The sequence below is a fragment of the Schistocerca serialis genome, chromosome 4 (assembly GCF_023864345.2).
Source record: "Schistocerca serialis cubense isolate TAMUIC-IGC-003099 chromosome 4, iqSchSeri2.2, whole genome shotgun sequence".
NCBI lineage: Eukaryota > Metazoa > Arthropoda > Insecta > Orthoptera > Acrididae > Schistocerca > Schistocerca serialis.
In genome coordinates, this window is record NC_064641.1 from 595,590,443 (window position 1) to 595,608,802 (window position 18,360).

The window sequence follows — 18,360 nt, forward strand, 5'->3', positions numbered from 1 at the left end:
TTTCCACTAGAATTGAAAGGCAACCCCGAAACGTGAGCAGCAGGAAAGCCTGTGGTAAAATTCCGACGAAACAGCTGAATAACGAGATAAAGTCGATTAAATAGCGGTACCTACACAGTTAAAGAGGGGACTTATGATTGTAGCTTGATGACTACTTACAAATAATGAGCGACCGAGACACTTTGTGACACATTAAAATCTGACACCCAATATTTTGGGAAGAATTCCGCGTATCACACAAATATTGAAACACAAACCACACTCACCTCATTACCAGTTAAAATACAGGGCAAGTCCTGTGCGAGACCCAGGTTAACCCTCAGATAGTGGTATAAAACACAATTAAAATATGTCGTATCGGTGGCTGCTTCCCACATCTGTGACACACTGGGGGCTCCTCGCGATGTGAGAGATGGGCAATGTCACACTCTAAGCCGTATAAGGGTTATATATTCAGCTCGTCGCCGTCGGAAGAAGGTTAGCCACGCTCGCCCTGAAGATTTTACGGAATGTAGTTTATTATTTACTCACTTCCAGCCACTGAGCCTCCAACCAACACGTCATCTTCTTGGTCAAGAGGTGACAGCCTGCAAAGGGACTGAAGAGCAAGCAGGAGCGGGAAGGGAGCTAGCCTGCTTGGCAGCCCCCATCCGCGAGTTCGTTTCCGCGAATCCCTACGTGTCCTGGAACCCGGCACATTGCATTTGCAAGAGAAGAAGAGCGTCCTGCACTTCTTGCTCCATTCGATCTGCTGGTTACATCTGACCAATAGCAAGAATGGAAATTTAAGAATCTGAGCAGATGATGATTTTCTTGTCATGACGCCATCTCATTTGCTCCAGTACTCTCAAGGGAGCGAACAACGCGTAAAAAACTGAAAACTGCTCTGAGAGCCCTATCATGAGGACAGTGTCGGGGAAAACGACAGAAAAACTGATGAATACTTCCTACTTGGCGATGTAAAATCTCGTTGAATTTGACTTTAGAAAATAGTCTGTGATACAATTCTTCCAGTAAGCAGTCGATTCTCAGAGTAATCTGGGCCTCTCTGGTAGCCAGGGGGACGCCCTACTCCACTCGTGGCTTTGGATCTTAATTGGCCACCTGTAGTAAGTCTAGGCTCTCCCTCGAACGGATCCCAAACGGCGCCGTTGCCGTTAAATCGTTTGGGGGAGAAATAGATTATATGAAACAAGGGAATTAAGTATAGTTGTCGAATAGGTATACCTCAACGTTATCTTTAAATCATGATACGGACGCAGCTCGGCAACCTGATTATGTTCTAACGAGGAAACAGGTCATGATGCAATAAATGTGATCAATGAAGCTGTGATGGTTCTCACTAATCATTAATATCAATATCAACCAACTGTGGAGCTCATCATGATCAAGAATAGAACAGAGAATCAGTTATCATAAGGCCGTTACAGTACCACTTAATAAAGCTTTAAGTAGGAATGTAAAGAAAGGTAGCAAGACATTTCAGCTTGGCAAGCGTGGCATGAAGCAGATTTCAGATTACCTGAACAGTCAACATGAAACATTCACCTCGATTCACCTCGGAAACTCGAATGTTGGGTATAAATAGGCAAAGCTTAAGGGTATAAAAAAATATGCCTTCGACGAATGCCAGCAAATCCCCTATTCTTTAAAGAATAAAACTCCGATATATAAAACAACTTCAAATAACTGATTAAAAAAGGGTTGTTGTTGTTGTTGTTGTGGTCTTCAGTCCAGAGACTGGAGGGTAATTTGTCAAATATTTGACTTGAAGCATGTAAGCGAGAAAAAACTTAGGAAAGGTGTGGAATTATGCTTAAAGTTTGTTGAAGTCACGAAGTACTCTCATTACGAAACAATGGATAAATATAGTCTGAGTAGTTTGCATTCCATTTGAAGCAAAAGCTATTTTCGCACGCTTCTCAATGTTTATGACGTCATATCTCCTGAATCGTACAATGATATAATTTTGCAGGTACTCTCTGTGGTATATGTGGATACCGTCTGCAAACACTGTTGCGAATTGAGTCATTAGTAAAGAAGTGATAAACATGAAGTTTAACTGCATGGACAGCGAAAACGCATTAAGCGATAAACTGTTTTTCCTTCTTCTTTTTGTGGAAGGTGTCACAGAGAAAAAGTTTTGTCAAGGTTTGAAATTATTTTTAAATTGCGTTGGAAGTCTAAAGTGCTCTCATTATCAAACACTGGGTAAATATAGTCCAGATATTTGTGCGCTGTCAGTTACGCTCTCAAGACACTGTGCCTAACCTGTTAATGAGTACATTATGACAGCATTTTACATTTTTAAATTCGCTCAATAATTATACGAAATATTGAAAATCAAATTTTTGTTGCCTTGGAAGCCGTTAGACAGGCAATCTGCAACTGGCACTGGGTTCCTGGCTAGCAGTGTAATAACATGGAAGTGTCATAGCCTAATATACACGAGTCGAAGTCATTAATATGAGAACGCTGTGCAGCTGTCAAACGGCCGGACTCGCAGACTGGACGTCTCACTGCATGATTAAAAAACAAAGTTGTTTTAGTCTCTTAATAAAGGCTAATTTGCTCTTAACATATGCACAAATGAACGAATCACCGACATCTCCCCAGTTAAATTTCCTCAGATGTAATTATAACAAGTGTAGAAAAGTATGAAACACGAAAATAGAGCATTGTGCACAGTGCAGAAAAAAGTATCAACTGTAACAGGACGTGTCATTTTCTCATACTTAAACGTAACGATACGATTAACACATGGGCACAAGAATGAATCAGTGATACTATTCCCATTTAGATGGGCGAGAATGGAATTTTAACAAATGACGTATATTGCGATCGATGAGAAACATTGTGCTGCTGCGAAGTAGCAAGTATGATATGCACATACATAACAAAATAAAAACAATTTCTCCACGGGAAAAAATGTAAAAGATAATGAGAAGTTGTTGTATTGAGTGTAAAGTTACAAAATGCTTTGTAACATTGTTATACAATTGCTAAATTCGAAGGAATTCCATCATCATTTTTATCAGGGTAAACAGTACGACGTAGTGAGATGTCTGGTTTGACAAACAACACCTTTCTGATGAGCTATTTCGGTAGATTCATTCCCGGTGTTTGTATATCCGGAATCAGTTACTCAAAGGGAAATAAAAAAATTACGGAAAGTCAATTTGAACATCGCTTCCATTTACGTAACGTTTTTAAACGTTTTGTGATTGGATAAGGTTTTCTGTGGCGGTGTTTGAAATTGATATATACTTCGCTTTATGCTATTTTATCGCCACAGTTTCTTAATTAGAAAAACCAACAGGTAAAAATTAGAATAAGATACAGCTGTGAGAACGAAGTATGAGATCTTCAATATAGGTTTTATTTGACTTATTTTCAGTTGAAAAGTGTACGAAAGTAATAATTGTAAAACTCCCAATCCTTACACTAGCTTGAAGTTTTGGAATTCCTTCCACTGATATCCTGTAGATAAGAATGAATCGTTTATTACTCTGTTGTTCGACTTGTAACTTCTTTCAGTCTTACGTACATTTTCATACAAGATGGTAAGCCTCTTAATCACATTTTCTGGAAGCCAAACTTCTTTTCTCTTATGAAGATCTTGCTCTCTCTTCCGTATTCTTTCATTAAGACGCAGTTGGCGTCTTTAAATAGTGCAGTAGATTGGGTAAAACTCTTGGAATCGCACCTTCACGTAATTTTGGTAGAGTTCTTGGCTACTTCTACCCATTTACTTGCAAATCTAAAAAAGTATTGTTATTCATGCGCTCTTCTTAAAAATGTTTCGCTTAGACCATGGATCTCATGAAAATTATCAAAATTTTGTTCAGAATTGTTCCATGACTGTCCATATCTATTGAGAACCAGAACACCATTGTGACGGATGGGACGAAGCCGAAATTAGTATTGAACAAATTACAAAGTGAAAGTCTATATGCGATACCAATCTGACAGAAAATCCTAAGAAGTTTTGGTCTTACGTTAAATATTACATGGATCAAAGCAATCTGTCCACATATTTTGTGACCATAATGGCATCAAAACAGAAGATGACACAAGGCCGAAATACGAATCTCCTTTTTCAAAGCTGTTTCTCTGAGGAAGATCGCACTGCTGTACATCATCTATAAATATAAATCATCACCCTAACGTCCAAATTACAAACGTCACAATAAGTAACCACGGGTCAGAAAATCAACTAAAGTTGCACAACAGAGTAAAGGCCACTGGATCTGATGGGATACCTACACATTGTTGTTAACCACAGTCGGAAAGGCTTCTAAGGATGTTACTGGGTCTGTTTTGCTGAGAAATAATTGTTAGCAAAAAAATTCGATACGGTGCGCCGTTTCCGAGTTAACTATTATTAAAGTTAACAAATCAAGTCATTGCGCGCATAGGTTGAAGCGGCCCGCCAGACACAATTAGTACCAGTTGTTCTCGTAGCGAAGGTGACAGCGCACAAGATTACTCAGCCTTTGTCTCGGACTCCGTCCTTACTACTGTCTCACGTCACATTTTTGTATCGCTCTGTTAATCTGTCGACACCGTCTCCAGTGGTCCGCTTGACTCTGCACATGCAACGGCCTGATTGGCTAACTTCAATACTAATTACAGCGCAAAGTGTCCAATTATTTTCATAAAAATTCTTTCTCCGCACAACCTAACCCGCAACATCCTTACAAGCTATTTAGGCTGTTTCTGACGACCCTGTATGGCTCTACAGAGAGTATGCAAAAGAACTTGATCCTTTTCTAGAAACCGTGAATAGTAGGACTCCGGAAGAATTAAGTGCACTTAGTAATTGGAAAAACGAGCAGGTCATTCCTGTTTTTGGGAAGGGTCATTAGACAGAAACGCAAAACTATAGGGGTACATCACCGAAGTTAGTTTGTTGTAGAACTTTGAAAAATGCTTATCTGCCCGCATACTGTGAGATTACTGGAGACAAAATATCTCCTCTGTATGAGTCTACATAGATTCCACACACGATCGTGTGAAACCCAGTTGCTCTCTTCATCCACGAGACTCAGAAAGTAGTAGCCACCAGCGATCAGGTTGATGCCATGTTCCTTCACACCCAGAAGCCATTCGATACCATTCTACAGAGCCCCCTAATGTACAAAACACGAGTTCCTGGAATATCAGACCAACTGGATGGCTGAACTGACAAGTTTCTAGCAAAATGAACACAGCACATCATTCTTAATGGAAACAAATCTTCAGACATAAAAGTAACTGCGGGTGTACCCCATTCGCGTGTCAGAAGACCATTACTTTAAGCAATATACATAAATAAATACGTGACGGAGGATGCTGTTGAAGTCATATTGCTAGAAAATTGTAGAAGAATGTAGGAACTCCTGAAGAGGAATGACAGGGCAGAAAGACCAGTATTGTGGTGATTAAATGATTGCAGAATAATCACTGGAAGCAGTAACATTTATTAATTATCTTTGAGTATGCGTAAGAAACGATCTGAAGTGGAATGACCTTATAAAGCTAATCATGAGTAAGGCAGATACGACAGATTCATTGGAAGAATTCTGAGGGTAGTATGATGTAATTTACAAAATGTTCGTTTGATTAATTCTTGAATATTGTTTGTCAGTTTGGAATAAATACCAGGTAAGTTTAAAAGAGGGAACAAAGGAGATCCACAGGAAAGCAGCATGTTTCACAACAAGTTAATTCAGTAAGTGCAAAAGTTCATGAAGATACTTGTTCAACTTCAGTGGCAGATGCTAAAAGACAGGTGTTCTGCTTTACTATGTGGATTATTGTTAAAATTTTGGGACTGTATGTAGCCAAAACAGTCAACCAATATGTTGCTTCCTCCTATGCATACCTCACATAAAGAGTGTACAAGAGATCTGAACTCACTTATAGGTTTACCAACAATCATTCCTCCCACAGACCGTCTCCTTCTACCCACAGACCGTCTGCTACTGGAATGGAAAAAAATGGGCATTTAACAGCAGTACACAAAGAATCCATCTTATAGAGTATAGATGCAGATGCAGAAGAAGTGATTTTGGACATTCTGCCTTCTGCAAGACACACTTATTTTTGTGTTTGGCCGTCTTATAGATGAAAATATCGTTTCTCTCATGCAATACATTTCTAATAAGCACAGTATACTGAAACAAAAATTGTAGCTGTTCAAAGTATAAGCAATAGAGGTATATAACAAAATATTTTGGCAGAAATAAGAATTCTTAGTATTATCAATCTTTTTAATTATAACAGAAAAGTTTCTTAACATATTTTTAATAAAAGTTCTACAGAAACTCCTACAACAAAAACTGACCTATAATTATCAAGTACAAAGATACACTGAAATTATTTTTGGATAAAAAATTAAGTAAAATCAGATCTTTTTCAATATTGTCGCTGATGAGTGCCTACACAAAAAATATAGAAGGACTGAGAGTACAGGCAGCTGCTTCAAAAAGACTAAACACTAGAATTATTAAGAACTCTTCACTGAGGTCATATTTAAAATTTCATGATCTGATTTCAACTAAATCTATTGTACATCTTTCTTCAATACACACTTCTAACTGTTAGAAAGAATGTAAAAATGTGTAAAGACTGAGACAGTTACATGAAGACTAAAAGCTATGATGTGAAAGAGTTGCTCATGAATCTTACCATAAACAGGTATTTTAACATCGTATATCACTTATACAATACATACATATAGTTTATATAAAAGCCTTTATAAACACTCCAACACAACAACAAATGTGTTCTGATATTGTGATGACTTTTCTTTTACTTAACATTGCTAGATATAATGGAAATTTATTATTAGCTTCAGTGTACAGAATACGAATAAAAGACAGTGGTAAAATATTCACACATGAATTTTATCATCAAGTGTAGGAATATATTCCTAAAATGAGACAGAACATTTATGACAAAAAAGTACTGTCACTCATATAGTGCAACACTTGTATAAAACAAAGCTGTTAAGAGATATCTGAATCTTTTAAACACACAGTATATACTAAGTGACTGCAAAGTACTGTATATTTTGGTAACACATACAAAATAAAGACATTGTAACTGTAAAAATTTTAATGGTATAACAACAGACAGCAATTTAAGCAGATTTTATGGCAAATTGTTAAACATTTTAAACAAGAATATAAAGACTGAATAAGATGAAGTAAACTGCACAGATCACATTTTTGCCCATAAAGAAATTGGAACAAAAGAGTTCAAATACAACCTGCTCATTTAGTGTTCCTAAGGGTGCACATTTAGCCATTCTATTGAAATCCTTATATCAACAAGAAAAATACACAAAATGTCAATATCAAAAATTAAAATATGTAAATTCCAATTTACAAAAATATTACAAAAGGTGTATTGTATTTCATCCATATTATATACAATATTCTCAGAAAACACTACATATTTACACAAAATGCGTAAAAGTACGAGAATTGTTGTAATAAACGAAAATGTAGCCCTGGAAGAAGGGGTGAGTACAATAACACCTACTAAAGGGTAAAAATACCCAGGGGTGAAAATGACAAATGAGGGAAAACTAGACAGTGAATTTGGACAAGAAATCTACAATTTTTTGTTAAATTCAATTCCGTGGAGTAAACACACAAGAATAACAACTACACCACAATACACAGAACAACAGCTACAAGCATTATTGCACACCGTTTAGAAGTTTGACGATGAAACGCCAACTGAATCAAAGTTATTAGCAACAGAGAGGAATTTCTGTAAACATTCAACAATAATACCAAGAGAAGGAAAAATATGAAATGAAACAATCAAGGAAAAAGAAAACTCAATGAAGTATTACTGATTTTATTGAACACAAGCAACTTAAAAGACGTTGGTACATTAAAGTGATGTACCAAGAAAAAGTTTTCAGATGTATACTGAACTGGTTAGTGAATGGAAGGAAAACAGAGGGCTTCCAACTAATACTATGCTAAGAGAAATCTGTTCGTCAATGAGGGACAAGAATATTCTGGACAAGTCATGAAAGGATTAAGAAGAATGGAGAGAATAACTGGTTTTCCACGGCAAATCAGTACTGAGACTAAGAGCAGAGCTCTATTTTTTTCTCAAAACATCTTCAAATATCAACAGTTATCTCAGGGGTTCAGTTATGAGCTACATGAATCATACAGCCCTCCACTGTTAATTCCCATGAACTTAATTCAAAAGCTACATTCAGCGTAATTGTCAAATAAATTCGGAGCTGTGAACAGTTTAAATGGTTGGTAGGTAGGAAGGACAGTGGAGGGCGGAAGCCTGACAAGTGTATCGTACAAGGAATGGGAATTACTAACAACAAAAATATATACTGCGTGTCTCTCCTAAGAGTCGCCAGAACTTTATCTCTTTTGTTTCTGCAGTTTCACTTTTGCAGTGTGCAGTGGGAGTCTATCCAATCGAATACTGACCATCACCTCTTTAAGGCAATATCCATTGTCAATGAAAAGCATTGATTTGTTATCTGTTACAAACAAAATGATTTTCAAGGCGGAATTTTTGGTGTCCATTCGATAGCAGTCCGAAATTAGCCTATTGCGATATTCATTTCATCGATACGTATTAACAGGGGTAGTAAAGCACAAAGAATAACCAGTACTAGCGACAGCGCTGCTCTGGCCCACGCTGGCTCCTACAACTACGCAGCAGCGATCGAATGGGCGCATAAAATCTGCTTCAGAAATCATTTACTTTGTAATGGGTAACAAACCGACGCTTTCCGTCGACATTGGGCATTGCATGAAGGATGTGCTGAGTGGAGTTTGTTTGGGTTGACTACAGCTTCATATTGCTGACACGAAATAGCAGATATCTGTCGAAACACCAGAGAAAATGCGCCTGACGAACTCCTAAGAGACACAACCTGTATAATGCAACTGCCATGATTCTTTCACAGTCTCGTTATTTCAGCAATTCTGTTCAGCACAACAGTTCTCACTTTTTCATATTGCTGCTCCATTGCAGGCAGACCTACACTTGCATCCAATGTGACTATATGTGCTGGAGGATTTTGTACTAGCCACTGCTCATGCGCGTGGTGCAGATCTGTCAAATAGCCAAGTGAAACAGCTGTTTTCTCTTCAGGACGACTTCGTTGCACTACTCGCTCATAGGCAATCTCTGGTGGACACTTCAGGTACACTGGAAAGCCAAATAACAAATATGCAAAACGAGAAAAGTAATAAGTATATACTGAATACAGAAAGCTTAAAAAAGTGCATTCTTTTAGAGCAGGGGTGCACAACATAAAGCCTGTGGGACACATGCGGCCCGTTACGTCTCTCGCTATGGCCCGCGGGAGAACCTTTGAAGATTGATCAGTTACATATTTTTTGATATAATTCTATGATTTTTTCAGCTGAATCTACTACGATGGTAAATCTCTATATCATTTAAAAGTTCTTTGACTTATTAGCAATGGCTGTCTCTGTGACAGCTAGGTTAAAATAGGTTTACATTATTAAACTTGTAAGTAATGGAAGTGCTTGCAAAAAATGACTGTTCTGGATTTGTGTCCAGTGGCGTTATCAGTAAGCAGCGCTCGGAACAAAGATGTACTGCTAATGCGCTGCATTGAACAGGTAGTACGCGCATCTGCCTAGTGGCGTACAGGTGGTGGCGGAAGCTGCTTGATCGGCTGCTAACCAAAGGGCAAAGTCATGGGTATAAGCTACGGCAAATGCTGCATAGGCAATGTATATGACTGTTGCGCCTTCAAGCGACGTGGGAAGTGTTTCTAATACTTAAAGACTGTTGAAAGAGGGAAAACTGTCAAGCTACTGTACTGCAGTGCCTTTGTCCCCTGGTAAATGTTTATATCATTAGAATTGATTCATACATACGCCATTGTATTTGTTGTACTCTTGTAAATTAATGTTACTGACATAGTTTTGATTAAAGAAGAAAATTATTGTCCTCAGTAAAAAGTTCAAATTGAGACGAAAATATCACTTTACTTACAACTTGCGCCAGTTATCATGAGCGCCCTGCGTTTACATATGTGTGTGTACGATAAAGTACGAGTTTTAATTATTGATGATCACTTTAAGGTAGCCAGAAAAAATGGGTGACAAAAACAGCAAGCAAAAGTGTGTCTGAATGCAGTGTATTTAACACGCAGTGGACAAATGAGTACTTCTTGTACCGTACAACGGTCGAGTACTGTATCTGGTTTGCAGCTAATCAATTGCAGTTGTAAAAGAATATAATATCAGACATCATTCTGAATCAAAACATGCAGATTTGGCGAAGTTGGGTGATAACGAGAGGAAAATCAAGGCGTCAAATTTGCTAAAATCTTTGTCTAATATCAGCAATTTTTCAAGAAAGCAAATACAGAGATTGAAGTGGCTACAAATGTAAGCTTCTCAAATTTTAATGAAATTACTGCTGCTGAGAAATCTTTCATGGAAGATGATTTCTTTAAAAAATGCATAATGATCGCTGTATCAGAAATATGTACAGAAAAAAATCAAATTTCTGAGAGCTTGTCCAGAATGACAGTTCAAAGAAGAGTGCACGATATCTCTACTAACCTTCATGGCCAGATAAGAAAGAAAGCTAAACAATTCAAGTACTATTCATTTTCCATAGTTCACAATATTGACAAAAATGATACTGCACGGCTTTTAGTTTTCATGATGTAATTGGGAACCACGACTGTATTATTGTCAATATACTGTATTTTGATAAATGCAGCATTGGTAGTAAAGATTGAAAGCCTTTGTTTTACAAATCGATTTCGGTCAGTGTGTGACCATTATCAGTGCAAACTATTCGAACCTTGTAGGCCCGTGTCAAACAACACAACATTTTCTATGAGGTATGACATGTACGATGATGATTACTTCCTACACATATCTTCAGTTGTACTGCATACAATAATTTTATTTATTTATTTATCTACTTTTGCATCAGCAATTGCTAAGGTCATAGGATGGGCCCTTCCGTAACCAAAAAATTGTATGCAGTACAAGTGAAGTACGGTAATCATCATAGTACATATTACATCTCATAGAAAATGTTGTGTTATTAGGGTATGGGCCTACAAGGTTCGAATAATTTACACTGGAGATGGTCTGTGACCGAAATCGATCTGTAAGATAGAGGATTTCAATTTTTAGTTTTCATCCATGGTGTTGATAACAATTTAAATACAACGGAAGAACTGGCAGGATCGTGTTGCATGAAAGGGTGAACATCCAATGGAGACATCTCTAACGAAGTGAAAAGATTTGTCACGAAGAAAATAGGTTTGACTTTTGAAAATATTGTAGTCATTTGCGCCGATGGATCACCTTCTGTGTGTGCAAAGAAGATGGGAGCAGTAGTCCTATCATTACTGGCCACGAAAACAAAAAGCAAATTCCACTATACGAGGATTGTTCATACACAAATGTTATGCAGCAAAGTTCTGGGATATGGCCATATCATGTCAACTGTGGTTTCTGTTATCAACCACAACCGAGGAGAAGGGCTTAAACACCGATTATTTCGTGGATTTCTTGAAGAAACAGTGGGATTTATTGCAGTATCATATGGACGTTACTTGGCTAATTCGGCGAAAAGTATTGCAGCGCGTTTTTGCACTAAGAGAGGAAATAGTCGATTTTATGGAAAACGATACACAGGATCCTGTATTGAAAAGTAAGGCCTAGATCAATGACTGATGTTTTCTCAGTGATATGACGACTCACTTAAGCGAGCTGAACTAAAAACTACAGAGAAAGTCAGCTTTTATTTACCGTCTGCTAGCAACAGCACGTGCTTTCAAAATGGAACTTGTCTCTTCAAAAACCAGTTGTTGAAAGGAGACATGACCCCGTTTCCTACTTGCAAAATAATTACCTCATATAAACACGCTGTTCCTGGAGGGAAATTTTCTCGCGACTTTGATAAATAAATTGAAGAATTCGACAAAACGTTTACGTTGTCAAAAGGGGAAAAAATAATGTTCAAGGTGGTTGAAGATCCCAGAAGAGATACCTGTGGACTTACAGCTGGAGATCACAAAAATTCAGTGTTCTCCAAACTATAAAATGAAGCACAGAGAATGTGGTAGTCTTGATTTCTATAAAATCTTACACAAAAATAAATTTAATAACCTAAGAGACGCAGCAATAAAATCATTCACCATGTTTGGCAGCGCTTACATATGTGAACAAACATTTTCTGTCCTGAACTTAAATAAAAGCAAATTTTACTCTTGTTAAACTGACGAACATTTAGAATACTTAATAAATACACCAATATCAAATATGACTCCCGACTCTGAAAAACTTGTGGCTGACATGAGAGGCAATGTCTCACATTAAAGCTTCGTTTCCGTTTATTATCCTTTTATACTGTTTACATAAGTAACAGTTTGTCACATTAGTATGCTACTACAACTGTCATTCCTCACCGTCAATAAACGTGTCCAGTATTTTGTAAGAAATGTATTTATTTAAGAGTTCAAAAATAAACTTTGTATACTTTCACCAAATAATATTTTTGATTGTTGCTTACATTATGTAGTCTACATCTGTACAGTACACCATCTATTTTTGTGCCACAGTTCAACGGAAATATATATTAAAATAATAATTAAATATTGGAATAATGGTTGATTTTTATTAATTTTAAAGACTGTATTCAACACAATTGACCAAAAAGTTTACTGTGGGCCACATTTTAGATTCTAGTTTTGCTTTGGCCCCAAACTACTTTTGAGTTGTGCAGCCCTGATTTAGAGAGTTTCATGTACTTACGAACAATTTAAAACTTGTAATGAAGCAAGACACAAATCAAGATTACTGGTTTTTAATAACCAGCGTCCCTCAGAATTTTCAGTTCTTTTAGCTGTCTTTTAGGTCTGTGCCCACATAGTCATCAACATACAGTTTCTAATCTTTATTACTTAATTCTTAAAATTTCTTAGCAATGCTTTCAAATGGTTTAGGTAAGTCAGGTACAACATATTGCTTAAGAACATGGAGAGCTATAAAAAGCAAGAGTGAAGATCTTAATTACACAATATATGGTAGTGTGTTAGGTTGATAAAAAAAGAGGGAGTCAAATAGAGAGAGATAAAACAGTAATGGAAGGTATACACTACACACCTAGATAATTAACAGATTTACATTAGTGACAGAAGTACTGTTGATACACATGCTGCATAGGCCGATGAGTCAGTAGTAGTTTTAAGTATTAACTTATGTAAATTATCGGCAGATTCATTTGGCTAGTTTCTTACATCTAATTTTAGCAGTGTCTGACTAACTGCAAATAACTAACATTACATACTCAATTTATCTTCACACACAGAAATAAAGAGTTCCTTGTATAGCCTGTAGTCTCTTGTTGCCAGGACCATCAGCACAGAGTTTAGAGGATAAATTTTTTAACGCCACCAGATGCCAAAGCAATATTACGGATAACTGCCTTTTTGCCACATCCAAAGAACAATTTGTTCACATCCTGCATGATTCCAATTTTACAAAGCAGTGACTCAGAAGAATGAGTGTGGTGTGGATGTGTCTGAAATGTGCATCACTGGTGTTACTGTGGATTCAAATTTTCTGCTTTAGCAGCTCTTCATGTATGAAGGGTTGCTTGATATTCCTGTTGATATACTAGCATAATGCCAGTCTGCCCATTCTGTATTCCATTCATTTCTATCTAGGCATTTATACTTTTATAGGCAGTCATTCACCAATACTTTACGATGGTTTTCTTCCCCATCACATGTTGCCAGATTATCAAGAATTTTGATAGATGTTCAGACATGTATTTTGATCTGTTCCCCATTTAATGCCAGTTGTTTCCGGTGTTACACTGGTCGTTTTCAAACATTTACTTACTAATTGTACTATCTACCACTATGTGGAGCCCAGTTTATTCTCTGTCAGTATAGGAACACAGATATCGTATCAGCTATGTCTTAGGGAACTTATAAGAACTGTGTTTTGTGTAAATACAATGGATGATGTACTTGGTGATATGTCCAAACTGTTTACACATAGTCAGTTGCTAAATTCGTTAATGCTCAATCCATTCCCATTTTGCCTACAACTAAGTCGTCGCTCGTATGCTTAAATGCACAGGTCGACACATTGTACTATCTTAACATCTGGGATAAAAATACTGTGCATATTTATTGCAAATACAGTATTTTAACGAGAGTGGGAGGCAATAATGACCCTTGAGGTAGACCCTTACTTGTTCTTCTGGGGCCTATTAAGTTATTTTTAACATTCATAGTGTTAAGAATACCATTATGCAATACACAGCTGTACCGGTATATATATTAGACACAATCGAGTTCAGCGTAGGATCAGGCCATCATCAGGTCCAAAAACCATCTCAGCTAAGGATTTGCACATGGAATAACAGTTAGCAGATGTACATTGTTCCACCACTGATATTAGCTGATAACTGACAATTGTTATTCCAATTAAACAAATGAATCGCTAAGATTGTCAAATTCTAGACTGAATCGATTGTCTCAAATAAAACATACCATTATAACTGTGTATTGCAGCATGCAGTTCTTAACATTAATTAAAGTTTTACAATGCCTCCATAAAATATTTCATAAGTGGCTTTATATCCACAAATAGGGCTTGAACATTTGTTATAAATGAACCTGGCACATTAATTTTTCTCATCATCTCTGCCAGTAGGGATACACTGACATCTTCATAAGCATGTTATGTCTGCATATACAGCAATAGTGGTTCGCCCTACGCCACAATGGAGCAATGAATCCCCTTAGAAATATTCGCGCCTGAGAAAAAGTTACGGTGTATAAAGATTATAAACTTAAAATAATCCATTTCCCTACCTCTGTGACAGATAATTATTTAGTAACACGAGTATATACCATTATTATTATTATTATTATTATTATTGTTGTTGTTGTTGTTAAAGGAAGAGATAAAAATGTGGGATAGTGGTAGTAACATGGAATACTATGATTTCTTGCCTAGTAAGTGCTGTAATTGGGTTAGCTGCTTAAAAACTACTTTCATAAACTGTAGACTACTTCGGGATGCATTCATATTACAGCTGGCAGCCATTGCGAGTGAGTGAAGCCACTTTAACAAATTCACTAGGCGGCGTAATTGTTGCAGGTTGCTGGTTTTCAGTTTCATTCTTGTCATAACACACACGTTATTAATATACTTCGTAAACAGAGGTTTAGCTGATATATTAAGCCGTGAAATGGCATGTTTGTTGGCTATTTCAATTTAATTTTCGATTTTTTTGTGTTTCTGAATTTCATAATGTCTGTGTCACTAATACAGAATACTAGTATTTCATATTTGTACCATGCTTTCACAATCTGTTTAACTTATAGGAATTGATTCACAAATGAATTCACTAGCTCGAAAGCGTTGGGACGAGTCTGCTAAGCAAACAGCAATTAAAAATGTTAGAGAAAAGTGGGCCACTCCAGAAATCTGGATGTTATAAATATCACGCGCGAAACCGTGTCAAAACCTTGTGTCTGCCTCCTCATGCCTCCCACAACATGCAGTCGCTTCCATGAGTCCTTTGAAAGCCTATTATTCTGACCTGGTACATATATGGATGAGGAAAAATGCAGGTCCAGTAACAAACATGGACATCACCGAACTGAATGGGAAATCTACAAGTGCCAGACAGGGGAGATAGTAGTCAATGGGTTTACAGCCTCAGGAATATACCCCTTAAACCCTCATATTTTCATGGATGCAGACTTCATTGCCATCAATAAAGGAATAATTACGGATTTACCTAATGATCCAGTCAATGAACCATCCGCAGGAGCTGTGGCATCTAAAAGTGGAAAGGCTAATGTTGAAGTCGATTGAGGAACATCTGCTGTGACATCTGTAATTACAGCTTGGCAAATCTCACCCACTGCACAAATAAAGAAGAGGCCAGGAATGAAAGGAAGAAAAGAAGGTCCTTCAGCAGTCCTAATCTTGTCCCCATACAAGAGATCTCTAGAAGTATCGACGACAGCGACAAGCAAACCGGAGACAAAGAAGCAGAGGCCACCGTCTAGGAACAGAGAAACACCTGGTCATGAGGGCGCTGTTTTTCGTGTGAGGCCGGCCTTTGTGGCCGAGCGGTTCTAGGCGCTTCAGTCAGGAACCGGGCGGCTGCTACGGTCGCAGGTTCGAATCCTGCCTCGGGCATGGCATGGATGTGTGTGATGTCCTTAGGTTAGTTAGGTTTAAGTGGTTATAAGTTTAGGGGACTGACGACCTCAGATGCTAAGTCCCATAATGCTTAGAACGATTTGAACCATTTTTAGTGAGAGAGATGATTCGTGCAGCCTTAGCAGTGTTCTGGACGACGTGTATCCACTAATGAAGACGGCAATAGTCTCTTTTCCTCAGGTAAATTTTCGGAGAACGAGGTAGGGGGAGAATGTGCGCAATGTGGGCGCAAATTGAATTTGGCCGTTACTGTAAAGAACGATATGTGTGTGACTTCTGCAAGCGAAATTACTAAGAATAAGGAATTTAATAACTGAAAATGGTATATTTTGTTTGTTTTTCTATTTTGTTATTATGTTTTATAATGTTTTCTTTGACGACGAATTATTAGATCTTTCATTAGTTGTTTTCAATACAACAGACTTGAAAGGAATGGAGTATTTCATATTTGTACCCCATAATCTGAAGTGTCACAAATGTCAAACCTTGTACTACGCGTAATTTAGAAAAGTTCCTAATGTAGTATGTATTCAAAAATATGGTAAGAATTAAGACATATCTCAAAGTATGTGCTACAGATATTTTGTTTACTTAATGTGAAAAACTGAGAAATTTATGAACGAAATTCCATATTTGTACCATTTCCTCTATTATTATTATTATTATTATTATTAGCGGTAGCAGCTGCAGTATTACGAGAGAGGATAGGAAAGTAGCAAATAATAATTTTTTCTCCACTGGTATTGCACCTGGAATGTTGAAATTTCACGACGATATATCTGAAATTTGCGATACACAGGCTATTCTGCATAGATTTACTAGTGTAGGGTTCCCACACTGAGTAGGAAGGGAGCCGCCATTGGCGGGGCAACAGTTTGTTCAACATGGTTCGTTTGTGTGCTGCTTTGAATTACAGTAAATACAGTGGAAGCAAAAACAAAAATGGAAAGAATGTTGCATTCTACAGGTTAGCATTCCTGGTTATTTTCCTTTCTAACACTAATTTCGTATAAAACTTTTCTGAAAAGTAATAATTCTTCTTTAGACAGTTGATACAATATAAATGCTTGTCTTTCCTTAGATTTCCTCATTATGATTATTTGCTCAATCAGAAATGGGTAGTTGCGATTCGTAGAGTGAACATTAAACCCACAGAAAATCATTTACTGTGCTCTGATCATTTTGAAGAGAGTCGCTACACTGAAAATTGTGTGAACAGAAGGCAACTAAAGTACGGTGCTATACACACAATATCTGACTTTCCACCTCATCTGAATAAGATGCAGTATCCTAGAGGTCGCGTAATATATGCAGAAATACGTATTGCATTGCAGAAAAAATGTAATTAGTATCTGTAAGTGTGAACATGTATCTTTCCTAGGCTACTAAGGAAAGGAACCCAAAAAAGTCAAGCAATGAAGTCGAGGCTGTTCTGACCGTGTGTGAAGACCAAATTCCTGTTTCTGTTTACACTGAAGACCATAATTATTCATTTATGTCAACTCCAAAGTAATTGAAGGAAGAGTGCAATCGAATTCTGGAAAGGAAGGTAGACAAATTGTACATTATAGGAATAAGTTAAAGACAGTGAGTGACAAGTGCAAAAGACAGACACAGAAGATACGTCAGTTGGCAAATATTTTACAAGAACTGAAGGCGAAAAACTTAGTTCACGATAAAATAATCGCTCTAATTAACGTCACTCATAGTGACATGTTGTTGGAAATATCAGATCATAGCAAAAAACAAAGCACAACAGTATTCTGAGGCGTTAGAAGCGTTTGCTATAACTTTAATCTTTTTATTCTCTAGCTGCTTATAGGTAAGTTCGCATTACATTTAATTAATCATTGCCACATGAAAGTACATTACGTAAATGGTACAACTGCATTGAAGGTTTGTTGAGATTTACAGCAGAAAGTTCGAAATTATAGAAGCAAGAGTTGCAGAATCATCCCATGATGTATTTCGTGCGTTAGTGTTTGATGAAACGTCAATGAAGAAGTCCACTGAGTGGCATGGGAATGGATTCGTGAGCTGTGTTAATTTTGGGTGTGTTCCTACTACATCAAGAATTGATGGGGTTGAATGTAAAGAGGCTTTGGTTATTATGGCAGTAGAA

The 18,360-nt window shown here is 37.2% G+C and overlaps 1 protein-coding gene across 2 annotated transcripts in view; it reads right to left on the bottom strand.

Moving 5' to 3' along the window:
- Positions 1-6,304: 6,304 nt before the first annotated feature.
- Positions 6,305-18,360, bottom strand: part of LOC126475354 (thymidine kinase 2, mitochondrial-like) — a 135,411-nt gene continuing 123,355 nt past the window's right edge. For both annotated transcript variants that reach the window (XM_050103167.1, XM_050103166.1), the window contains one exon: positions 6,305-9,189. In XM_050103167.1, coding sequence (XP_049959124.1) covers positions 8,939-9,189 — 251 coding nt within the window. In that variant the 3' untranslated portion in view covers positions 6,305-8,938. The remainder of the gene's footprint in view (positions 9,190-18,360) is intronic.